General features: G+C 46.4%; 1 protein-coding gene across 1 annotated transcript in view; it reads left to right on the top strand.

The window, feature by feature from the left end:
- Positions 1 to 23,128, top strand: part of COX6A1 (cytochrome c oxidase subunit 6A1) — a 29,222-nt gene extending 6,094 nt beyond the window's left edge. The window contains exons 2-3 of the mRNA XM_085636454.1: positions 6,109 to 6,251; positions 22,856 to 23,128. Coding sequence (XP_085492580.1) covers positions 6,109 to 6,251; positions 22,856 to 22,951 — 239 coding nt within the window. The 3' untranslated portion in view covers positions 22,952 to 23,128. The remainder of the gene's footprint in view (positions 1 to 6,108; positions 6,252 to 22,855) is intronic.
- The last annotated feature ends 2,991 nt before the right edge of the window (positions 23,129 to 26,119 follow it).

The following is a 26,119-nucleotide window of genomic DNA, read 5'->3' as shown; positions in this document are numbered from 1 at the left end:
GGCGGTCGAGCTTTCTCGGTGAGAACTGCGTCACTCTGGAATTCCATGCCTGTCCATCTTCGTATGATAGTCAGACTTGGCATTTAGGAAACCGCTGAAAACCTGGCTCTCTAGCCTCCCGTAATGCAGTTCTCCCCCCTTTTTCCTCATTGTGAATCTGCATTTAGTGCCGGGACACCTCAGTTTGAGGTAGCTGTGTGCTCTGTAAATGTCATTTATTATTATTGTATGTGCTTCACATTAAATGTCTGCTCTATTGCATTTATCCTAATTTTTCAAAATAAAGTAACTCTGGCATCTTTCATAACTTTCCAAAATAAGCCAATCCAGTTTTAACCTTTATCACCATAACAAACTCGGGCGTGCTGTTTTGAACGAAAGCTTTCCCACAAAGCAGCCACCTGGCATACAATCCTAAAATTACTGGTGTGTAAAGTAGGCAAAACAATAATGAACTCCCAATTAGGACAGCTTAAGAAGGATTCTCACAATGCACATCTTGTACCACTTTTGTCAGGGGGCAACCAATGTCCAAATCATTGCATATTATAGCAGTCTGTGAGCTTCCATATAATCTTTTACAGATTTTTACACAGTGCGGCAATCCACCTGTAAAGAACAATTTTCTTTAACATATGCTTTTCAAGTTAAATACCATATGCCTGCTGGCGTGGTCATAACTTTTCATACTAAACAGATCAGACTTTTGGCACATGACCTTAATTTTCCTAATGGACTATACCATTTATTGCTGGATTGTCCCATACCCAAGCCTACTATATTGAGCATAAGATTCCCCACAAGGCAGGTACTCAGTCACGTAGTTGCGAATAAGTTTAAAATTACACTTGACAAATCAAATGTTGCCACCCTTCATGATGCTGCCTAGAATGATTCTCGCAGTGCTGCGAGGGTTCATCAGAGTATTAACACCACTTGCCCAATAAAGTAATCCGTGAGGTTTCATGTAATGAAATACATGTCTACAGGCTAGCACAAGGTAAAAACAAACAGTCCCATAAAGTGTATTATATTTAGCATATGCTTTTCAAAGTAAATAAGCTGGGCGCATTGCCTTTATCATAACATTTCATAAAACAGATCAGCCTTGATGACTGACTTGTCCCGAGAACAAACCCAGACATACTGTAACAAGCATGGTCCATATCGGAAGGCAAAAAGTCCAATACAAGCACTCTTTATGCTCTGGCTTGACAGGATAGCTGTCACCAGATAATTATGTGAGCATCATTTGAGAGAGTCTTTGGCTCCGCCCACATGTTGGGAGCCAGGAGTAGTAATTTTATTGAGCAGAAGTTGTGTGCTTCCCCATGATCACATCTGTTTGCCCTCCAAACAGATGTGATCATTTTATTGATCCAACTGCCTGAGTTTAAACTTTCAGGGGCACATACCTGATACTGTAATGCTAATAAAGTGTAGTAGAAAACTAGATAACATATGTTTCTATCTAGCAGCAGCACAGATGGAGGAGGAAAGTCATTAACCTGCATGGCTGTTAAGGTCTAGTTTAACCGTGCACCTGTCACCCGACCTTTTAACCTACAACAATATTATTCTACAGTTTGCTTCCACACAAATGCATTTCCAAGCTATTATACTGGTAATGCTTCACGTTACAATACAATAGTCCTTTAAAGCCTGACCTGTTGGCATTGCCAATGCCTGTTTTAGGTCTGGTGTTAGCTGAGATCTTTTGATTTTACTTGAATTTCCTTCATATTTCATTGATTGGTCTGTCACTCACATTTTTCATCTGCCTTCTACAGTATGGGGCAGTAGGCCAGCCCACTTCAGCCATTACTTAAATTCAGTGAATGATACCATCCCACTCATTCACAAGGAACACATCTACACACAAAGTAGTCCCTTCAGTGCCTCATACTACTGTGGCAATGTGTGCCTTTCAGTAGCAAAAATATTTTTGCTTTTAGCCAAATGTGACTGATACAGCAACAGGTGAAAGTGGATCTTAATATTGGGTAGGCAGCACACCTGTTCATGAATCCAACATATAAAGTAATAAACATGTAACCGGCAATGGCGCAGCCAAAATTGTCTGCCTGTTTTTTTTTTTTTTATCGCAGTGTATTTTAACCGGCATCTGTTTTTTTTTTTTTTTTATACCCCCCTTATTCTTGTGTCCGGATGGTAATTGTTAACACGCTAAATATTTGGAAGCTTTCAGTGTGTTTAATGACAGTCCACATAAGTAGATGCAAAGAATATCAATTTCCAAAAAGTCTTTTCTAGAGAAGGCATAATCACCACAGCCAGGAGGTCTCTTGATGAACAAACTTCAGAAGGGTGTGGCTTTTTTTCTTCTACTGACTTGGACCACCCACATGCAGAAAAAGACAATCGTGGCCATTAAAATACCAAAATATCATCTTGTAATTTTAGCTTTGTGGACTAGGTAGAAAGTAGTAGCACTGAAGTTGTGCACTGTGAAAATTCCATCCCTATTGCGCTATGGTTTAAAACGTCTCATTGCGAAAACTCCTCTCCCTTGAATTGACTGATGTAAAAATTTGATGTTCATTGGTCAGTACAGCTGGGACTAGCGATTAACCAGTGCCCATCTTTGGAATTGGACTTTCAAAGATTCAAAGATGTCCGTCCGTGTGCTTGCATGGATGCATGCGACTGCCATCTTTTGAATTATTTTGTAAGATTTTATTACAGAAATACACTAAAAAATAAATGGGCATGCACATGCTTCTGCTCAAGGGGTTAGTCGTATGAAAATGTATGTAATAAAGTTCCATAATTTTTTACATAGTAAAAAGCATAGACAAAGCCAGTAATTCCACAGCCATTGACAGACCTATTGACTTCTTATTGCCTGTGTATAACAATGTGCAGAACTTCTTTGGAAGTCCTAGTTAATAAAGGAATTGATTGATAATGGGCAACAATGTTATCCTTATTCTGTTTAGTGTATCTAAAGAACGTTATTTCATCAATGTTTGACCATAGTTCCACACAGTTATATGTAATTGCAGAGCATTGCATTGTATTTGCACCTAATGCTGTGCCTAACGTTGGCTCAGCCAATTCATTACAAATAAAAATTCAAAAACAAGCATTTGAAATGCTATAGGTTTTGCCTTTGGGACCCTAGAAGATTTTTGCTATGAATCGCATTATCCTGGGTAAAGCGATTCTGATATTTTACTGTCCCCTCCTAGTTGTATTCTATCAAGACAGTTAAATAGAGGCAGTTGCTAGAAAAAATAGTTCCTAAGCGGAAGCAGACAATTCCTGGGGAAAAGCCCCAAAGCCTATACAAAGTACATAAAACAGATCTTCCAGACAGTGCAAGTCTAGGCTCAACCTAATGAGTAGCTATTGAAATTCAGCGATGCAGCGCAACCTCAAGGCATATGTAGCACTATATAATTGAAGCCAGTCATCCTCTCCTTTGCAACAAAATTGACTGTGCCATTGATTTAAAATCCTATTTTAATCTGCTTTTTAATACTTTCCTTTACACTAAACATGACTCTAAAGCTCATCTTATCTTTATTTTAACCATGACCCTTAATCCTAATTTTGGTTGTTTTATTTTGGGAGGTGTAATTGCATCACGTTCACTTTCCATTGAAAAGTTTGCTACGAGTTTTCTTTGAAATAAATCAGACTGCCCTTCCCTCAAGTGCATACATTAACCAGGTGTAGGGCAATGTAAAACTGGACACCAGTCAGTGGTTTCAGAGGACAAATGGGCCCAACACGTATTCTGTTCTAAAATGGTATCTAACTCTAAACCGTATTACCACCTGAGCACCATGAAGTATAAATTGCAAGTTTTTTTTTAAGCCAGAGCTTATCCAACAAGCATTTACAATGCAATGGTCTCGGCATTGGTAAAGTTAGAGCTATTGGCATTGCTCATGACATTAATTTTGTTTGTTTTTGTTTTTAAAACATTTAAAGAAACTGCATTGTCATGAGCAATGCCAATAGCTCTAACTTTAACAATGCCGAGACCGTTGCATTGTAAATGCTTGTTAATGGATGTGAATGCCTTCAAGGAGCTTTTCGCACGATACGTCTTTCTACAGTATGCTCAGTCTTGGGAATGCAGCTATAGTAACATAAAACCAGTCCCCTGTCTCCCCTTCGGCTTAATATTGCTCAGGAAAGGCATTTTAAGGTTTTATACATATATCGTCACACTACACTAGCATGTGATATGTGTATTTATGGAACATAGTTTCCAAATTTAGAACATGAAAAAAGTGAACAGACAGCATTGTCCCTTGCTCGTACAGGGCAAAGCAAGGAAATATTCATCCAGTGATAGGAAGAAACTTCACCAAATTGTGTGATACTAAGCAAAAAACTTTACTTCACTATCCCTCATTTGAATTGAGCATCAAATCTGTGACCACCTTTAAGACATTCAGTTCAGGATGTTTGCTATACAAAATCCTCATGTAGTTATGTTTTAATGGAGCAAAACAGAATCTACATATATTAGATCTATGCAGTGCACGTGATAAGCAGGTATCCAGAAAGGCAAACCTTGTAATCTTTTGAAATCAGTTCCTGTCACTGTAGGCATGACAGCAGGAGAAACCCCATGTAAAACCCCATTAAATATTGTTTAAATTCAAAAACACATATATGAGCTATGCACAAACCATGTCTCATCGGGATGAAGAACCGTACACAAACCTATACACCAGCTATTCGGCGCTCAAAAAAACATGGCATAACCAAACTACTGCCAGTGTCTCTCTAGATTCCAAAACATTACATTCATACCCAATCCTGGCCACTTAAACTAAAATTCCTAAATCCGGTCCCGTCACGTGCACCTTAAAACATGTGACATGCCTGAAGTCAGCTGTGCGGGATCAGGGTGGTGCTATGATGCCTGCCCCTCTGAGAAGGCAGAGGAGTTGGGACAGGGGAGGGGCTTGTAAGGACACAGACGCCATGGCGGCTCACTGCTGGGACGTGTGGTTACCCGGCATGCCTTGTCATGCGCCTCCACGATCCTCCTGTCAGACTCAGCCATCCCGTCCGCGGTGTCGCCAGGACTCCTCGTCTTGGGCTCGGTCGCCTGCCCGTGCCCCTCCTCGCTGCTCATGGAGGCTGCAGAGTACATGAAGCCGGGGGCCCGCTGGTGTCCGAGGCAACCTGTCCCCGCACGAAGTACCGGCGCCACTGCCTGCCAGCGGAAAGGGTACATCCAACTGGCGAGGACGGCCCGGGGAGCAGCGGCATCAGCGCGGCTGGGTCAGAGGAGGGGCCTGGCGTGGCGAACATTACCTCGCTCTGACTTCCTGCTGTCGTGTTTTTAGGGGCAGGCCTGGAGAGCAAGAACGCGCTCCCTACCTGCTCTCAATAAAGTACTTTATTCCTCCCTTCCTTCCGTGGGGCTTGCACAAGTCTTGTCCGGCGCAGATGTTAATTTCAAAGATTTGGATTTCTCTCTCTTTTGTCCAGTCACAGGGTAGACTTCTCGAGTACGTAGCGAACAAGTTTAAAGTAGATTCTAGGGGTCGAGTGGTAGCACAACGTTTTTGTGTGTTTTTTTAGGCAAGGCAGCACCGGAAGACACAGCCGCCTTTCTCCGAGGCAGAGCAGAAATGCCTCTGAGAAAGGCAGCGTCCTTTTCGGATTCGGGGGCGTGTTTTGCTGTTGTCTCCTCCTTGAGACTTCTTGCAAAAAACACGCCCCCCGATCCGAAAAGGACGGGGCCTGTTTGGAATGACTGACCTCTTCTCCAATGGCTGGCCAGCATTCAAGAGGCCAGCCAATGGAGAACAGGGGAGAAGAGGGGCGGGTTCAAGCCCCTCTTCTCCAAGTCATTAAATCTCGGAGCGAGACTGCGCAAGCGCAGCCTTCGCAGCCGAGACCTAAAAGGGGGGGGGGGGGGGGGGGGGCTTGGAATAAGCAACTGTTCACTGAGGAGGAGCCCTCCCTGTAATCCTTGCCATAAACTCAGCTGAACCCCTTAAATCTGCACTAAGATATGTAATTAAGTGTGGACTTCACTAAAGAAAGTTACTTTGTGCAAGATTAGTAACTTCACTTTTTTACTCAGTTGTGTATCTGTGTTTTTCTCCCCAGCACGTACCTGGAAGATCCTAACCTTTGTGGTTGCTCTCCCTGGTGTTGCTGTCTGTATGCTGAATGTCTACTTAAAGATGCAGCATCACTCACACGATAAACCAGAATTTGTCCCCTACAGTCACCTTCGTATTAGAACAAAGGTAAGGCCACTGGGTATGTTACAGCCGCGTATAGTCTACTTTTGTGGAACTTGCCAAGTCAAGAATTAAAGGCTGCATATCAAATGTGCTGCAGATTTGTATACAGCTTTCTTACAGGGTATTGTGCACAGTTGGACTCCTGTTCGTATTTATTTTTGTGGTACCGTCCCTGTCTGGAGCAATAGTAACTTAATTTTTTCTTTGTAATACCTGCTGTCACGGCAGGGGGTGTGAAATGTAATAAAATATCTACTTGTCCATGGGCCAGGTTGCTTTATAAATCTACTTGTCCTGTAACAAAATCCACTTGTCCCTTCGCCATGTAGTGCGGCGACATTATGGCAGCAATCTCATTAGCAAAAAAATCAAAAGGGGGGGGGGAGTGGAGAGGTGTAAGAGTAGAATTATCCTCCTATATAAACTTGTTAAACAAAGATTCTACCACTTTTCAATATATCCTTCCTTGTGTTGGAAATTTATAATGAAGATGTTGGGGAGATTGTGTTTAACCCAAGAGATTGTCATGGGAAACACTGTTTTTAAAATACCCCTCATACACTTAAGTCCCTTAGTGTCATGCTTCATCATGGGGGTCTTCCCGTCTTTCTACGGGGCGTGCTGCAACCTACAGAGATGTGGGAGCACTTAATAAAGTGAAAAAAGGCTATGTGTAGTGCAGAAGTAAGAGTGGTAGGGTCAGAAAAAAATTAGTGGTGCAGTCTTAAAAGTTGCCTGGCTTGTGGAAAAAATACTTTATTCACTTGCCTAGCTGGAAACGTTAAACTTGGGGAATCGTAGGGGGTCTACTATTATGAGTTGTCTCCTACTTGGTCAACATGTTTCAAAAGCCATCCCCCTGGCTTTCTCTTCAGGACCTTGCGTGATCCCTACTTCACTCATATATTATTTATATGTAATATATGTGCCTAATTTTGTTCAGCCACAGAACATGCTCATTTAAGCATGCAAAAAAACGTACCTAAATAATGCTGCAAAGAAATGGTACCTGAAATTTTACAGTAATTTAGTGAAATTGTTTTTTCCTGCTTTCATTTTTGTGTGAACATTTTATTTTGAAGTCAAATAATCCTCTATCTTGCTTTCAAGCTTCTGCAAATATTTGCGTAAAATCTGAGAGCGTTCTGGGAGCATTATACATAGCCTCATATTGCTAAACTTCGAAAACGTGTATACACATTATTATACTGGAACCACTGTCAGTTCAGTCAGAGCTTACAACATTTACTTAGATGCTCATCCTAATAATAAAGGCTTTCAATTAATAAAACATGAATACAAATTTGAACAGCATTAACATATGGACAAAAATATTACCTTAACTGCAGACAGTGCCCTTCCCTGATTCATGTGTTTTTCCTGCAAACTGGCAGCCAAGGGGTTTGTGCTGCAGAGGGTTGGGCCTACTTGACCCAAGGACAAACTACCCATGAGAACTTGTTGCCCTTGACCCCAAACAATTGGTCCTGGGAGTCAGGCTATGGGAATTCCACATCCCTGCTGTCACTTGTTACATAGTGTTGTGAAACATGATTTGCGATTTTCCATTTAAGTAGACGTATTTTTTTGCCATTACTGTAGGTTTAAAATACAAATGTTGTTGAACACTTGAGACTTGGAGCTTTTGTGCCAGTCATTTTCCTGGATGGGGGGGGAAGTGGGTAGAGTTAAACTAAAAGAACAAGTTACTTACCTGTGGTAATACTCCAGAATCGGTCTTCTGACCCGGGAACCCTCTTTGCAGCATGCAGACGTTCCTCGCAAGCTACTGCAGCTGCCGAGGCATTATCATTGTCGCCTCTGCTCCAGCTGTAACGACTGCCAAACGACCACCTCTCCCTCTGCGCTGAGTGAATGACCACAGAGGACCCATTGCAGGAGCTTTTTTCAGTCAGCTGAAGACAAAGCAGCAAGGAGCAGTCTGGCACCTCGCCGCCCTGATCTGTAAGAGATGGTTGCAGTGTGTCCTAGTATATTGGCACCACATCAAATGGAAGAAAAAATCCGCTGGATAGAAGAATGCTCGCTTATGCCGGTGTGACTAATGTTGAATGCTCCGGCAGTCATTGTTATGTGAAGGAGAGAATATGCAGAGTATGGTCATATCAGGTAGGCAGTGTGCTCACCACAGCAGAGTCAATCCTCCGTCTTACTTTCCCCTCCAATCGTGGAAGGCAGTGTGCCTCCTGGCGTGCAACGAGGAGTATGCAGTCCCCGCAAGATCTATGGTGGACACTCTGCTGAGTGCAGTATAGGCAACAGATGAAGCAAGGGGAGCCGGGGGTCTGTATTCCCAGATGCTTATGCCAGGTATGATACGGTTCCTAACGAGGTCTGGATGGAGAGTAAATCAAGGGATTCTCCTCCCTCCGACCCCCCTCCTTTATCTTTAAATGCAAACTCTAACTTAAACGATACCTTCAGCCCAGAGTCACGCACAGGTTTTGGGGGGGATCTTATGACTCTCTGGGCAGTGTACTCTCCGGGTGTCTTTCTACTGAAGTAGTATTGGATACCAACATTTTGAACAGACAGTCCTATTTGATGCGAAAAGGCCCTCTCTGTCTACAATTCTTGCAGGTGGAGCGCTCGGGGGGGGGGGGGGGGGGGGTGGCACAGTAATATGCTCAACCTAAAGCGAATAGCATCGCACTACAGCAATTGCTATTGGAAAGTAACTAGCAAAGTTGCAGTGCTTTCTCTGAAATGGTGGAGCTTCAACAACGGTTAGCTGGGGCTGAGGAAGTCTGCTCAGCTGCTGTGAAATCAGAGTACAGGAGAGTCAATTGATGTCTGTCCAAAGTAAAGTCGAAGACTTGGTTAACAGTGTAAGAAACTGGCTCTATATATACTGCACCAAAGTGCGGTACAGTGTGTATCGAGTCCAAGAGTCTCCAGAGGTTTGGCAGAGGTTAAAGTTGGATAGAACCTTACTCACTAAAGTGGTAGCTTGGTCGAGCAGTAAGGCAGTATCGGAGGACAGTGTAAAGCATTTGATGTACACACAGAGTCAGCAAATGGTCTCACACACTCAAGAACTGAACTCTATGCCAATTGTTTTGTATAAAAAACATACTGTTTTATTTCTAGAACCAAGCAAGCCTGGTACAGGTAAGCATATAAATACTTTGCAGTAGTAAATCTCCCAGGGTCAGTGATGCACTGTTGCACCTTCAGTGGCATGCGGGCGGCTGGGTGCAGAGTGAGGTCGAGGGGTAAGTTGGGATGTAGAGGTCGGATTTTCTTACCCGCTCTGGTCGTGCGCGCGGGGAGGGGTCTCCTGGATTGAGGCTGCAGGCGTCGTCTGGAGGCTTGAGGCAGGTCAGGGGTCGCCGGATCTCGGGTCAGGATTGCCGGAGGGGACTTCCCCGTGGTTTGTTCACTCAAACACAGGCCGGGCTCGGCGGGTGCAGTGTGTGCTGGATTCGCGGTTTCTGGCTGGCACCGGAAGCTTCAGTTCAAACAAGTCTGGTGTTCACGGGAGAAACAGCTTGGAGAGTGAATGCAGGCAGGTCCTCCGGGGTTTTTGAGGTTGCTGGCCGCTGGACACGCCGGGGTTTTACAGGAGCAGGTTCAAGGGGAGACAGGCCTTTAGGGCTGGGGCCAAGTCAGTGGGCGTCGTCCTCTTGTTAGCTCTGCACGGCTTCTCGTCCTTCTTTTCTTGTGGTTGCTGGATCTGAGGAAGGAAGGTTCAGGGTGCCCCTAAATACTAAATTTAGGGGCGTTACAGGTAGGTAAAGGTCAGGGACCAATGGGTCCCTTCCCTGGGGTGGGCACCCCCCCCCCCTATTCTGCCACTTTACAGTGGGAGGGGGGCAGGAGCCTGTCCCTGGTTGGCTGGGTCCCCCATCCTCAAGATGGCGGGGACTCGAGGTTGTGCTTCACCTTGCCTCCCCCACCTTAGGGGTGGAGTTGGCAGCGGTGGGCACACCTCTCTTCCTCACTTTGTTTTTCCCGACGGGTCTTCCGCACAAAGTGGGGGGTTGAACCAGTGGGGACCAGCTGCTAAGTACAGCAAGTGGTCTGGAGAAGCTCACAAAGGCGGCATGCCTTTGAAGCTTCTCCTTCGTGAACCCTGCCCATCCTGGGGGAGGAGGCTTGGCACCTCGACCCAGGATGTGCATTATTTCAGGCCTCTCGAGAGCAGCAAGCTCTCGACCCAGGGGTCCAGAAACATGTCTGGTGGTGGCAGTCTGCGCAGCCACTCAGTCAGGTCACTGGGAGTCGGGTCACTGGGAGTTGGTCGAGTTTTAGGGGGCATCTCTAAGATGCCCACTGTCGTGCATTTTACTGGCATCAGTGTGGGTTTAATGTGCTCAGAAGTTTGATACCAAACTTCCCAGTCTTCAGTGCAGCCATTATGGTGCTGTGGAGTTGTAATGACAACCTCCCAGCACCATATACTCATAATGGCAGCACTGCACTTGCAGGACCCAGGAATGGACCTGGGCACTGTAGGGGTACAGGGCTCATGCACCTGTAGCCTCACCACTGGCATAGGGCACCCAGCTAGAGGGGTGACTGATGTATGCCAGGGCAGTGGTTTGTGGGCATGGCACACAGGGATGTGTGCTATGTCGTCTTTGTTTTGTTCTGCACCCAGACACTCGGCCTGCAAAGGCAGTGTATGTCAGGGTAGAGGGCCTCTAAGGATGGCACAATAAGTGCTGCAGGCCTTGGGGGCTTTCTCTGGTCACAGTGCTCTGGGTACCTATGGTACCATTTACCAGGGGCTGACATGTGGCCAGAGATGCCAATTGGGTTTAGGCTTCAATGCAGTTTTAGAGAAGGAACACAAGCCCTGGGTAACAGATTGACTAAGTGTGCCCTGGGCTAATGCCAAAGTACGTCAGCAATTCAGCAAAAAGTGGGGGCATACCATGCAAGAAAGAGGGCACTTTCTCACAAACTGGCAACGTCGAAACAATTTAAAAGTCTTTGGAATACCTAAAGGGAATGAGTGGGGGTATTCTAGAGCTTTCGTTGTCTGGCTAGTTTAGCAAGGACTTCCAGACTTGGCAGACTGGGATATGGCTTCAGATACAGCAGTCTCCTAGACTCCCTATCTCAATAAGGCAGCCAGCCCAGTCAAAGTTTTCGCCTCCACACCCTATGCTTATATTTCTTGGCAATTTTTCTTCTTCGACAGGCAATTTTTAAAAAATCCCTTCTTTCCATTCCTAAAGTAGTGGATTCTATGTCCATTTTGGTACCAGCAGATTTATGTAAGGCTAAAATGGACGGGCACTGGAAACTAAGTCAGTTAATAGACCCTCTGACGGCAGTCGGAGCACAGATCTTCCTACAGGAACCTGCGCACATCAAGGTCTTTAAAGATGGTCGGTCACAGTTTTATCATTCAGAGCTTGAGGCCTCGCAGGCTCAGTCTGTGGTAACCTGTTTCTCTGCTTTCCTAAAGGGGCTCAGCGCTTGGCCAATGTTGGTTAAGTAACTTGCTTTCTGTAACTGAATGCTCGAAAGAAACTAAGCTATGACTTTCTTTTTTTCTTTCCTGCGTGTTTTGGGTCTAGAACTATATTTGTGGGAGGGAGGGATAATCTGAAACGCTCTCACACTCAGATGGACGGGATCAGTAGTTCTGGTAGGTGAGCTCCCAAAGGGCTGTGACATCAACTGACAGCCAAGAGGTGGATGATTCCTTTTTTCAGACAGAGGGATGGGTTATGTTGCACAAATTGGTTGCTGGGAGAAGGTGGGTGGCAGGGGTTGGAGGAGTCCAAATGATTTGAATTTGTTTCTTAAATATGGTCGAAAATTTGAGGCGGAAGGTATTTTGAAAGTAGGGTCAGGGCGGGACTAGCAAAGTCGACAATACTATGACATGTTTGAAATACATGTGCTGGAATGTTGCTGGACTTAATCAACCTAGAAAGCGTCAACTAATCGGGAGTACTTAACTTTTTTTAAACCACTCATATTAGGAGTAACCAACACATCTGGCATATAAGGATCTGGGTATGCTTAAACAGTTGGGGTATGACATCCTTATTAGTACTTCCCAGACCGTGTCAATACAGGGGGTGACAATAATGAAATCTAAAAATTTGGTAGTCAATATAGTGCAAATTCTAAGGGCCATAGTCCAGTTGATAACTCTTGGGCAGAAGTTCACCATTTGTGTGGTATGGCCTGAACCTGGATGATCCCGATATGTTTGACTACTTAAGTCTGGAATTATTGGATTGGTACATTTTCGTACTGAAACATTTTGATCTGATAACTAGCGACCACCTTCTCTGTTAACACCCCCATTGATCATAAGCCACTTTTCAATTAGGGGGGGGGGGGGAGGGGGGTGATTAATATTGTAGTGTTTCCTTAAAGATAAAGCACCTGAGGAAAGGGGTTCATATTGCCCCATATCATTGATTTGCCTAGCTTAGCTCCCTTCTTGCACAATCTGGTGTCAGATCAACAGCATGGATTTGTCCCTGGTGTGGATACATACTATGGCTCACATTAACACTGCAATAGCAGCGTTTGATGTAGCAGGGAAAACTAAAGACTGGATCAGTATGATAATGTTGGATGCTGAGAAGGCCTTTGCCCGGGTTACCTGGCATTCTCTTACGGTGGCTATAGAAGCATTTGGGCTTGGAAATCTGGTTATAGCAATGGTTTAGACACTATATACGAAACCTGTGGCAAAGGTCTTGTGGGAGGCAAATCTTCTCCTCCAGTCTCAATACAGAGTTACTTGCCTGGGCTGTCCCCTCTTCCCCGCTGTTATTCGCCCTCTATATAAAGCCATATATGACACCTTTTGCAGAATAAGGTCATCCAGCCAGTCAAACAAAATGGTACTAATCTGAAAATAACTGCTTATGCTCATGATAATGCAGTATTCGCCGCTAACCCAATGGCTACCTTGGCATTTATTTCAAGAGGCGGATCAATTTGGTGCCTTCTCGGGATATAATCTAAAAACAGATAATTCTCAATTTTCGCCCGCACTCCCCGCTATCAGGGGTCACTGACACAGCCACATACTTTGGTATTAGGCTGAGTGGCTGTGTGGAGGATATTATCCCGCTTAACTATGAACCTCGCCTGAAAGCGGTAGTCGCAAAATTACTACAATGGCATCTGCTTCCTTTTAGCATTTTGTAAAATCATAATGGACATGTTGCCTAAATTTCTTTATTTGATGCCATTCTTCTTCGGCCCCGGTCACCCTTTTCAAGTGCTTAGAGGGTTTGATCGGTAGCTTTATATAGGGCTATAAGAGGGCTGGGTATGCTATCCGTTTTCTAAAACTTCTATATAGACAAGGGGGATTTAAACTTTCGGATTTTAAATTATATTATTGGACATAGTTTGCTGTACAAATTTACTGACTGAAATTGGGTGGCTTCTCGATCAATTAGAACTGGGCCCTTATATTAGATGTTCACTCCATAAGCTGACCGGTCCTAACTACCTTAAAAAGGTTAGGTTCAAGATAGTCAAGGATATAGCGCAGATTTGGCAGGAAATTTGCGCAAAGTATTCTTTACCTGTATTTCACATCTTTACTCCGTTATGGGGCAACCTACATTTCCGGACATATTCCAGGATAGTGTTAGGAAAACATGAGGACAATTGGAGGTATGTAATTTGGGACACTTTTATGACTATCGGGGGTTTCGGACTTTTGCTGCACCACAGGAAGCTTATGGGCTTCCGCAACACTTCTTCAAGTACCTAGAGATGAGGTATTATCTACTGTACAGACGTAAGTTGAAGATCGACCAACAAACTTCAAACTCTCACCTGTATATTCCAAACCTCAGTCAAAACTTCTATATGCTAATTTTACCAGAAGTTTATCTCGTATGCTAAAGACGATAGCTCGCAGAGGGGGGGGCGCTAGGTGGCGCACAGCGGAATGGCTGCCTGTGGGTGAAGCTCCCGCAGCCCAGCGGCAAAATCCTGTTAAAAATCCTGCCTGAGAGTGGCGAATCACTGCCAGAACGAGCCCTGGTGGGGTCCCGCACTCCGCTGCTGCTGCCGGGGCTTTGCCTTGCCCTGAGTACCGCGGCGAGACCGGACTAAAGAGCTGCTGCCGACCGCGCCGGCTGGCGTGTGCTATCGCCTGGTACTGTGACTGGGGAGCGGCCGCCACGCGAGGGCAGCGCTGCACACGTGGTCAGAGGGCCTCCCTGCACTACGGCTGCGGAGGACCTCGCACGCCCCTGCTGCTGCCTTCGCCCTGGACTGACTCGTCTACCGCGGCGGCGGCTGCTCTGAGAACCCTTGACGGGGTGTGCTGCAGATGACCGCGGCGACCACGGCGATCACCTCCCCCGGCCATTCCTGGACGCTGCGGAAGCGCGGCGCTGCACCGCCTACCTGTGCGCTGTGGGGACCCATCCACCCCCGCTGTGGCCCGTCTGCTCCCCCGCTGGATGAGATGTGACGGGCGGCGGGGGCAGCGGGAGTTTGGGGCCCGGTGAGACCGGCTTCGCTGGCGGCGGGAGCCTGGGGGGCCTACGTCTGGGATCGCGCCGAGGCAGCAGCGAACCTGCGGAGCTCGCCATTGGCCTGGAGGCGCTGGGGCCTGCTTCCCTCATCGACCTGGATTCCCTTGGGGAGCTACGGCTGCTACGAGTGAGTACCCGAGGGTCCCGGTTCGGGCCCCTCTGCCCCCCCCTGTCTGGCTCGAGACGATTGGTGGCCCGGAGTGAAGGAGATCCTGCTGCCTACTGTCGGGGGGAGTTGTGGCCCCAGGTGATCGAGTGCAGCTCTGGGCACTGGACCCGTCCCTGACGCGTGGGCTCACCCCCGTTGGAGGGGGTTGGCGGATGCTCGTGAGGAGATCACGGGGCGCCTGAGCCCGGGTAGCTGGGTCGCTTCTGCCCCTGCGGGGCTGCGTTCCCCCCTTGGTTCCCTCGTGACCCGGCCATCCCGACTATATCCTTGCCTTTACTGGGGTCTGTCCGTCGGTGTCGGCATGGGGAAACCGGACAGCCGCCAACCTCGCCTCACCTTCGAGTCGAAAAAGACCACCCGATCCCAGCCGGAGGCCGGCGCGGGGGGCCCGGCACCAGTGGACGCCCAGACGGGCGACGACGTCAAATCCATCCTGCTGGATATGCGGCAGAGCCTGGCGACCATAGTGGACAAAATGGACTCCATGCAGTCACGTATGGACTCAATAGTGCACAAGGTGGACAGTCATGGAGAACGTATCTCAGAAACGGAGCGGCGTGTTTCTGATACCGAAGACCGCACGACACAACTATCGGACACCGTAGCGCGCATGGACAAAGTCCTTCTCGTGATAGCGGCCAAGAATGAGGAATTAGAAGCGCGCAGCAGGAGGAACAATGTTCGCCTACTTGGCATACCGGAGTCGACCCACACAGGCAAGATGGAGGACTATGTGGAGGGCCTACTGCGCGCGGTGGTGGGGGCTGACTCCCTCTCCCAGCAGTTCATTGTTGAAAGGGCGCACAGATCGCTGGCTCCGAGGCCGCCGCCGGGGGCCCCCCCCGCCCTATCATCGCCCGTTTGTTAAACTTCCGGGACCGGGACGCGGCGCTCCGAGTGGCGAGGGAGAAGAAGTCCCTCTCGTATGACGGCGTTACCTTTACTATATTTCCAGACTTCACTCCGGTGGTCCAGGAGGAGCGGAAAAAATTCATCCAGGTTAAACAAAAATTGCGAGCTGCTCAAATTGATTATGCGTTGCTCTACCCTGCTCGACTACGCATCACCCACCAGGGGAAACAAATTTTCTGCACTAAACCCCAACAAGCTGAGGAATTCTTGAAGCGGGTCAAGAGGCGAGATATGGATGGCCCGGCCTCGCCGGCCGCGGAGTGACAACGCAAGATCGTTGACCTGATGCTTCTGTGGCGGATGATTGACAGTTGGTAAGCTGCTGCAGATGTATGCTGCCACGGACCATGATATGGGGACTTAAGGACCTGGCCGCGCTGTGGGTGGGGGGATGTCACCGGGGCCCTACCTCCTTTTACCGCGCACCTGACTCTCAGGACATTTCACCTCGCTGGGCGCTCCCTGTCCCTGGAGTGGGCTCGGTCCCTGACCGGGCGCATTCCCGTGGATCGCGGAGACACGGTGTATCCACCTAGACTGACCTCCGAAGGGTATTACCCCATTGTTTCTCTGTTTAAATGTTAATCCCTAATGGCGTTGGCCATAGAAAGGTTGGGTTTTGGGGTGGGGAGGATGGGGACTGTCCAGATGGCATGATTGGGATGCTGCTGTGGGTGGAGGGTGGAGGGGGGGGTGGGAAATTTTCTTTGCGGTTTGTTAGTGTTAATTGGTGTGTTGAAGTGTTTGCATTATTTCTTCTGCATCCTTTTAGGGGCGGTGGTGACATTGGCTTACTATCTCTGAGAACTGTTGCTCCTTATGGGTGATCCACAGACACGCAGGGACTTTACTGGGCAACTTAATTTTCTGACCTGGAATGTGCGGGGGTTGGGGGACCCTAGAAAGCGTAGACAGATCCTGGCGTACCTAGATAGACATCACATCAATGTGGCCTTTCTACAGGAGACGCACCTGGACCCGTCCAGGCCGTCACTGTTTGCATCTAGGTGGGCCATGCACCGTTCCTTCTCCTCTTATTCCACTTACTCACGAGGGGTCGCAATCCTTATTAAGAAACACACCCCCTTTGTGTGCCTGGGTGAACTGACTGATAGGGAGGGCAGGTATTGTATTATCTGGGGTCGCATTGGTGTGGACACGCTCACACTGGCGTGTTATTATGGCCCCAACTCGGATGATCCGCAGTGCCTTCGGGCGCTCTGGGGGGAGATCCTGGACATAGGCTCCACTCACCTGATATGGGGAGGAGACTTCAATTTAGCTATTGATCCCATGAGGGACAGGGCAAACCCCAGCCCTCAACACTACTCTCGCTCACAGGCATATGTTCACGACCTTCTTACTGAGCGCCACCTGTTGGACGCATGGCGCTCTAGGCACCCGGCGACATTGGAGGGCACGCACTGGTCGGCCGCACACGCCACATGGGCAAGATTGGATTATTTCTTGATCTCCCCAGGCCTTGCTCCCACGGTATGTCGGGTGGAACACCTGGCGCGCACGTATTCCGACCATGCCCCGGTACTGATGGGTATGGAGCTGGTTGATCTTGCTGGCTCTCCGATGTCCTGGAGATTGCAACCTACTGCCCTGCTGGATGAGGTCTTTCGCTCGGAGATTGCACAGGAGACCGAGAGCTTCTTTCAGCGCAATGGTGGGACGGTGGATAGTGTCGCTGTAGTCTGGGAGGCCTTTAAGGCTACCATCAGGGGACTGTGCATTTCGAAGGGGGTGGGAGTCCTCAGGGACCTCCGTAAGAGCCTTAGCAAACTGGAGATCGCTCTCCGGGCCTTGGAGACCGCCCCTGGGTTTCCCACTGATGCGGAGGCGCAAGCCAAGTTCCGTGACCTCCTGTCTGACTATAAAGCCACCGCGGATAGGGAGGTTCGGTTTAGGGGGAAACACTTCCAAGCGCGTAGGTACGGTGAGGGAGAACGGCCGGGTAAATTCCTGGCATGGGCGATACGACCGCCCCGTTTCAACAACCACGTCCTGGAGATCCATGGGTCTTCGGGAGCGCTCCACAGGGACACCCAGTCTATATTGCAAACGTTTGTTGCCCACTACACTGCATTGTACTCCTCTACCCATGCGCACAAGCCGGAACTGGACAGATATTTTGAGGACATCACACTAGGATGGCTTTCTGATAGACCACGCCGGTTCCTCATGGCTCCTCTGGGGGTTGACGAAATTCGGGAGGCCATAATGCAGATGGCCTCGGGGAAGGCCCCGGGCCTTGATGGCCTCCCGATAGAGTTCTACAAGTCCTACATCGATATCCTTGCCCCGATTTTGAAAGAGGTGTTTGACGAGGCTCACACACTGGGGAAGCTCCCCCCCTCCATGAGAGAGGCACTGATTACCTCCCTCTTGAAGCCAGGCAAGCCGGCAACGTCCCCAGATTCGTATCGGCCCTTGTCCCTTCTTAACTGCGATGCAAAGATCCTTGCTAAGACCCTGGCTAATCGCTTGTCGCTCCTCATGGAGGGACTGGTGCTCCCGGATCAATCGGGCTTCATACCCGGAAGGGCGACGTCGCATAACTTGCGTACACTGTTTGCGACCTTGCAGAACGTAGATCCCAGCCTACAGATGGTGGCGGTATTCTTGGATGCTACGAAAGCGTTCGACTCCTTGGAGTGGGATTATCTGGTGGCTGTACTGACTCACATGGGTTTCCCCCTGGTGTTCCTGGGCTGGATAGCTATTCTCTATGGCGGTACGTGCGCCAGGGTCCTTGTCAATGGCAGGGTGTCCGCACCCTTCGGAATTGCACGAGGGACCAGACAGGGGTGTCCACTCTCCCCACTCTTATTCGCACTGGCGCTCGAGCCTCTAGCCTCGCGACTCCGACAGCACCATCAAGACCGCGCGCTGTTCTGTGAGCAGAGACAGATATTGCTGTCGATGTATGCAGACGATATTACTCTGTACGTGCGGGACCCGCACAATAACTTGAACCCTCTCCTCCGGGAATTCTTGAGATATGGGGAAATGTCGGGAGTACAAATCAATTGGTCGAAGTCTCAGATTTTCCATCTTACTGATGGCTCCCAGACCTTCCCGCTCGACTACCCCATAGAATGGAGTGAGTCCGATGTCAAGTACCTAGGCATAAAGATCTCCCGAGACAGGGAGGAGCTTATGCGGATGAACTACGGCACGACATTGCTGCACGTCTCCTCTTGTGTCGACCGCTGGATTGCGCTCCCCCTGTCGATGGCTGGACGAGCAGCCCTGATTAAGATGGTGGTACTTCCCAGGCTCTTATACTTGTTTATGAATATTCCTTTTCCCCCGAGCAGGCACTTCTTTACTCGTTTGAGATCTGAATTGATACGTTTGGTATGGGGTGGGAAGAGGCCCCGCTTGAAGTGGGCTGTGATGACTTCTCCATACTCGTGCGGAGGATTCGATATACCGGACCTGGAACTGTACTATCTCTGCGCTCAAGCGCACTATGCTTACTACTGGTTCCACCCGATCGCTTTTATGCCCCAGCTCGCAGCGGAGGACTGGCTAGCGGCGCCCCTGCCCCTGTCTGGCCTACTGTACAGTGTGCTCCCGTACTCCACTGCCAACTATAACGCTCTGCAGGGCACGGTGAGGGCTTGGCTGGAACTGTCGAAGCGAGTGGGAAGTCCGCTCCTGTACTCCCCTCTTCTCCCGCTTTCTTATCACTCACAGCTTCCTCTTCTCCAAGAGAAACTGTTTCAAGATTTGCTTCGCAAGCTGGGCTTCCATAGATGGGGAGATCTGTTTTCGGACGGGATCTTTCGTGACCAGGGTAGCTTCTTTGATGGGCACACGCCAACCCCCCTGGAGCTTTTCACCTACCTTAGACTGCGGCACGGCATGAAGACCATCTTGCCAGATTTCCCGTCTGAGCCTGACACCATGGCTCCCTTACACGGGGTCCTTCAGGCCACTTCGCCCTCTCATTTAGTTTCGATACTATATCATGCAGTCCGCTCTGATGCTGCACCTGACGTATCCCGGGCGCGTGGGGAATGGGAGCGAGAGCTGGGGCTGGACCTCGGGGATGACAGGTGGACTTACTGCTGTTTGCAGACGGCACAGATCTCAGCGAGCAGTAGACACCGCATCATACACTTTAAATTCCTGAACCGTCTCTACTGCACCCCGGCCACCAAATACAGATTTCAGCTCCAGGACTCGGACAACTGTGAGAGATGCCATGCCCCCCAGGCAGACTTCCTACATCTGTCCTGGATATGCCCCACTATTCAGAACTACTGGACACAGGTGTGCTCCGCCATTTCACAAATGATAGAGCTGCCCTTCGCACCGGACCCCATACAGGCGCTACTGGGATACACCAAGCCTATCCCACGGGCGAGTCGCAAATTCGTTACGACGGCGTTACTGCTGGCGAAGCGACGCGTAGCTTGTCGGTGGGGACGGGCTCCGAAATTTAAGGAATGGCTCAGGGACCTGGTATACTGCCAGGAGCAAGTACTGACATACTCCGAACTGCTCCCTGACCGGTCCCGCCCCGCCGATATCTGGGGACCATTACAAAATTACTTATTGCAGTATCCGGAGGCTCTGACAACAGACGCCCCTTCCCTGACCGATGCCGGCCCGGACCCTACCCTCACTGATGGAAATCCTACATAGGGGAGGCTGTGCGCTACTGTGGACATGTGGGAGGTGGGTTGCAGTTCTGGCGGCCCCTCTGGGCCTTCCCGTCAAGATGCTCCAGGGCGCGAGTACTGTCTGTGAGTGTGTTATACGAGCCCGTTTGACCGAGGGCACACTGTGGGAGTTGTGTAGCGCATGGCTTAACTCTGCTTGAAGGGTCCCTCACGCCCCTGCTGGGTGTTTATAATGTGTACTGGCCTTTTTGCTGGAAGCCTCTGCCCTGTATACAGGTTATCAAAACTTATTCTATTGTACACGATTGCTCAATTGTTCCCTGCGACTACAATGGATCTGACGCTAATGCGATATGAGACTTGCACTGTCACCTGTCCCTGCTTATGGTTGTCCTTTTGATTTTGTATGTATGTATTGTCATGTCATAAACCTTTCAATAAACAAAGTTTAAAAAAAAAAAGACGATAGCTCGCAGAGAGTGTTAAGGTGGAGTTTGATTCTTACATCTGAAGCCACGGCTACAGAAGTGCTAGTCTCAAGTTTCTAGTGGGTGAGGGTGCCTACAAGGGATTTTCTAAAGCACACATAGTTTAAGCATTCAATATACAAATAATGACAAGCTTTGTTATCGCTTGCATTACATTTTAGAAAATCAATTAAACTCATTTATACTTAAACTAAACTGTTAAAAAAAATCTTACACAGGTGTACATTTTTTTTAAAGAATTGAATTTATAATGAAAAAAAATCTTTCAAAGGGTGCAAAAAAAAATACAAGTGTCTAAACTACAGATAGCAACTGAGGTTTCCAGATCATTCGATGTTACAAACGCCTCTTAGTCACTAGTGTGGACACCTTTTTACAAAAATAAAATCGGAAAATGTAACTAATTCAACAGATCCTTAAACAGTTCAACGTGAAAGTAGGTGCAGTTGTCGACGTTTCGGTCTATATTGTAGACATCCGCTAGACCATCTTCAGGACCTAAAATTCAAGTGTTCGATGACCCTTGAAAGTTAGTTTGGACTGATTCAAGTCAGACGCCGACTGTTAACACAGCGGTACGTTCTTTGATGCCGGGCCCATCCAGTTTCTAGACACAAGCTAGTTCTGGGCACATCGGAGCCTTATAAAGAAATCGTCTGGATCAGATTAAATCAGTTGCCTGCTTTTATTGTTGAAACAGTGGGTGCTATTTGATAGCCCTTTTCTCAATTTCGAATCAGTCTTGATGGATTTGACCATGACTTGAATCCGTCCACAGTAACTGTTAAGGGTCATCCAACACTTGAACTTTGTCTCATACATACTACAGCTCCACGGGGCAAGCTCTGTGCAATGATTACACATGCATCATTGACAGCCTGGGCAAGGCCAATGATCAGGAACAACTACAGAGTCAAAATCGCTGTGTGAGCGCAACACTTAAGTTTAGCTTAATTGTGTTAAAAATAATAAAGTGAAATCTTAGTGGGGCTGTTAGTGTAGACTGAGGGGTACACTTGGACGCTAAAGGAGAACTTGATGTGGTGTCATACCTGCCCTGATGCGTTCTCTTTTTTGCAGGAGCACCAGTGGTACAGACTTACACCTTTACTGTACTTTAAAAAATGTTGCGTTGATCCTTGTCTAGCAGATGCTTTTGGACCATTTTAGCGCTGCAAAACCGCCAGTGCTCTAGAAAGCATTTCTTGTTCTACATTTACTCTGGCAGAAACGAGTTGCACCAAACCCTAATCTTTGGAATTTGAAGAGTGAGAATAGTGAACTTGCCAGTGTTTGTGTGTTTTGTTGTTTTTTTTTTTTTAAGTTAGTCTTGGACACTTAGTGGGGTTTGTTAAGGAATGCTTTTCTAATCATTCCAGTTGATATAAATTAGCTTTTTGCTTAAGTAGAGTTTCTATGGAAGAATTGTGGACTGGCTACTTTATGAAACTCCCCTACTTCCCACTTTAATGTTGTATAAGTTTTAGTGCAATTTGTTGCCAGTCCTGTTGTATTTATTTCGTTTAATTTTTACTGTGGCATTGCTTGTGTTATATTTATATGGTGCAGTCTGCTAATGGTATTCTCTTGCTGGCCAGTCTGGTTCACTACCTTTTTTTCCCTGTTTTTGAGGGTTCCATTACAGACCAGGTTCTGCTGCCTGAGAGGTGCGCACAATACCTACCAAGACGAGGCTCTTTATCTTGAAAATGGTCACCCCTTTTGATGACTATTCTTTAGTTTGTCAGAAGGCGACATTGTTGGGGTTAACACTTTTCACATACGGGTGTAGGGTACCACGGTGTTGTATAATGTTTTGGGAAGCTGAATTGACACCATACAAGTAGTTGTACAGTTAGTAACTATGCTATTGTTTGTTTTTCCTACTTAGCCATTCCCCTGGGGAGATGGGCAAAAATCCCTCTTTCACAACGCTCATGCCAACGCACTTCCTGATGGTTACGAGGAGGATGGACATGAACATTGAATGAGAACCCGTGGACCACAGAAGTACCTCGGACCCTACCCTGGACCAGAAGCTCTGTTGGAGCTGTTCACTTGTTATGTATTTAAAGCTGCGAAATATGTTGACCTCTGTGCAAGGTGCAGTTTCACGCAGCGGCACCAGAGTATGCACCATCAATAAAATATTCTATTCAGTCTATGTAATGTTCTCTTTTTTGAGCAAAGGAGCCTTTACTGGTTTAAGTGGAAAACGTTGGGAGTAAAACATCCGATTGTAGATAATATATATTTTTTTGATTGTTATTAGCAAGACTTAAAGTTGAGATTATCATTTTTAGTTCATGGAGAGAAGGCAACTTTATAGTTTTCAATGAATTGTTTGCTAATTTTGTTATGCCCCTTCAACCACAAGGATGCTATTCTCCTGTCCCATCCCATTTAAATGTTATCTGTCCCAATATAAAGTTTTTCAGCTTTTTCACAAACTGAGGGCGGAGCATGTACTGAGATGAAGGTGAACAGAAAGATCAGTGCCATGACCTTTCTGATGTTTTTGAAAAATATAATTTGTCTAATTAAAAACTATGCATACACGTGATTGCTTCAGCGTTGGAAACCTTTTGAGTTCCACCACTTTGGTAGAAACAAATCAATACCTTAAACTCTCACCTGTGAAGTACTGTGGGTGATGTCGTGGTGACTTCTGCTTATTTCGGGTTGTGGGCAATAGCATCCCCGATTCGGCAGACTGTTCTCGTCACTTAATCTTTAGAGTAGAGAACAAGAATCGTTCCTACATTCTGGGTTTGGTGCAATAGTGCAGCTTTGTTCTCCCACTATAAGCCACATACAGTAGCAGTACAATTCTGCACGCAATAGTTTGTGTGAACTGCCCAGTCTATTGATTTCAAGATTTACATTGAATGTACTTTTGTATTTGGTATCTTAACTAATGTGCCATATGCTTTTATGTATAACTTAAGATTTCCTGGAGATGCCTGACTGATTTAATCAGATTGGGGTGTGTTGTTAAAAATCATATTGGAGTAGTGAGTCATGCCCACTTTATTTCTGACTTCCTACAGCACACTTTATATTTGTGCTCCGTATTTAGAGCCGAACAAGTGAATCCTCATTCCCCTACTTTTGTTGTTGTAGCAGGAAACTGGTCCATTGTTTTTACAAGAAAGAGTAAGGCTTAGACTAGAAGGGTTCATTACAGCACATTCCTCTATTTTTAAAATGGTGTTTTAGTTGCCATATCTCATGCTGGAGTACACCTGTACACCGATTAATTTTCTTTGCTCAAAAGATAGGTTTGCGCTAGCATTCTTTTAGCGTACATTTTTCAGGATGAATGGTGACCTATATAGGCTTGCAGAACACAACTAAATACAAAAGGATATCGATAAATTGTATATTTTTTATAGTTACTTATGTTGGCCAATCCAACTGCATCATGAAAGAAAACTGCAGAGACAAATTTTCAGAGCCAAAGCTACACATTAGACTCAGTCAATTTGGTGATGTTGAGAGATGGAATGAGGAACAAGACAAACAGAGCGCAGGAATATGGGTACATTTTGCTGTAAAAGATTCAATGTGCTTATACACTGGAATATTAATGAAAAGACCAAGAAATGACTTATTGGTCTACTTCAAGAACCTCAGAATACTCGTGGACACGGTGGATTATTTTATATATGAAGGTGCTAGCTAGGAGAGCACATCAATTGTTGCACCCGTTGTCTTTCTCTTTCCACAGAATGTCACTGTTCCAAGGAGGTTAGCAGAACTAGTGCATTTACAGCCTTTAAATTACATAAATCACTCATTCAAGTTCAGTATTATGAAATCACATGGCCAGGAAGTATATTTCTCAGAGGCGTTTTGTGCTTTTTATCATCAATTAACATATATATTGGACATTTTTGGTTAGAAGTCAACATTTATCCAGGAGAAAAATATTCAACAATAAAACCTCAATTTCTGTTCTAAATGCTTCGCAAAGTTTAATTCTTAAATTTGTAGGACCCCTGCCCCCCAAATCTTCTAAATGCACAACTTACTGGGGGACTATCTAAGCTTATTCAGTGAACTCAGATTGTGATGTGCATCACCTTGTCCATCACGCCTCCAGCAGTTTATTATTCAAAACGAAAATTTTATATGCGGCGTCCTGAAAATGTGAGTGGCATTTTTTGGGGGTTTTTTTGCGCAAATGATCCAGGATCAATAGATTACACTGTAGATCACAAAATGCTCCAAGCCACCAGTAATTATTTAAACAGTTTAAATCCCCGAACAACTTGTAACGCATTACTTACAAAAAGTAACTTTCAAAAATATTTTTCAAATATTTCATATACATAACTGAAGGCAAAATATTTATCCTTATGTAACACTTTGGTCATCGTAGAGACTAGTAAGGTAAGGGTGGTTGGTATGATTGGACCACTGATGGTACATTACAAAGATGAAACAGTAGATTGAAAACCAGTATTTAATACATGATCTTGGTCCTACAAATTAAATTACAAATTCAAGATTTGATCAAAATGGCTACTAATTGATGCAGACTATCCAGTATCTTGTAGTTGTTACACCACACACTATTCCTGGAACTTCACTTAATCAAGTTTTTGCATTTTATTTCAAGTTTACTAAATGATTCAACTTTTGTTGTACAGAAACTTGTGCTGAATCCATCTTCACTGTGGTTTTTAGCTTTTTTCAAGCATGCAAGTCACTAAACCTGTGAACATCTCATTGTCATTTGGAGCTACAATGGGATTTAATCTACATATATTAAACCAGTTTCACTTTTTTTATTTTGAAACTAATATTATTTTTCCCCATGCAGTTGGTATCTGAGCATTTGGAGAAGAATATCAATTAAATATTGACATTTTCCTAAATTTTTGAAAGAGTGCCATTACATGAAAGTAATTGAAAAAGAGGTGTATGTTTATCTTGGTACAAGCATTATTTACAAGTTAGCCAACTTATGACTTTTTTGTTATGAAACAACTCCACAAAATATCTTGTTGTCTAATAGTTACCACTCTGAACGACTGTGGGAAATCTGCCTTGTTGTAATTAAATATCAAACTCGACAACCAAGGGTTTATAATGAAATTCTGTATTTGTCATAGTTATGACTGCTTATTAAAGCCAATGGAACGAGTAT

Source organism: Triturus cristatus, chromosome 11 (genome assembly GCF_964204655.1).
Source record: "Triturus cristatus chromosome 11, aTriCri1.1, whole genome shotgun sequence".
Classification (NCBI taxonomy): Eukaryota; Metazoa; Chordata; class Amphibia; order Caudata; family Salamandridae; genus Triturus; species Triturus cristatus.
Note: the sequence above shows the minus strand (reverse complement) of the source record. Positions and strands in the feature narration are given on the sequence as shown.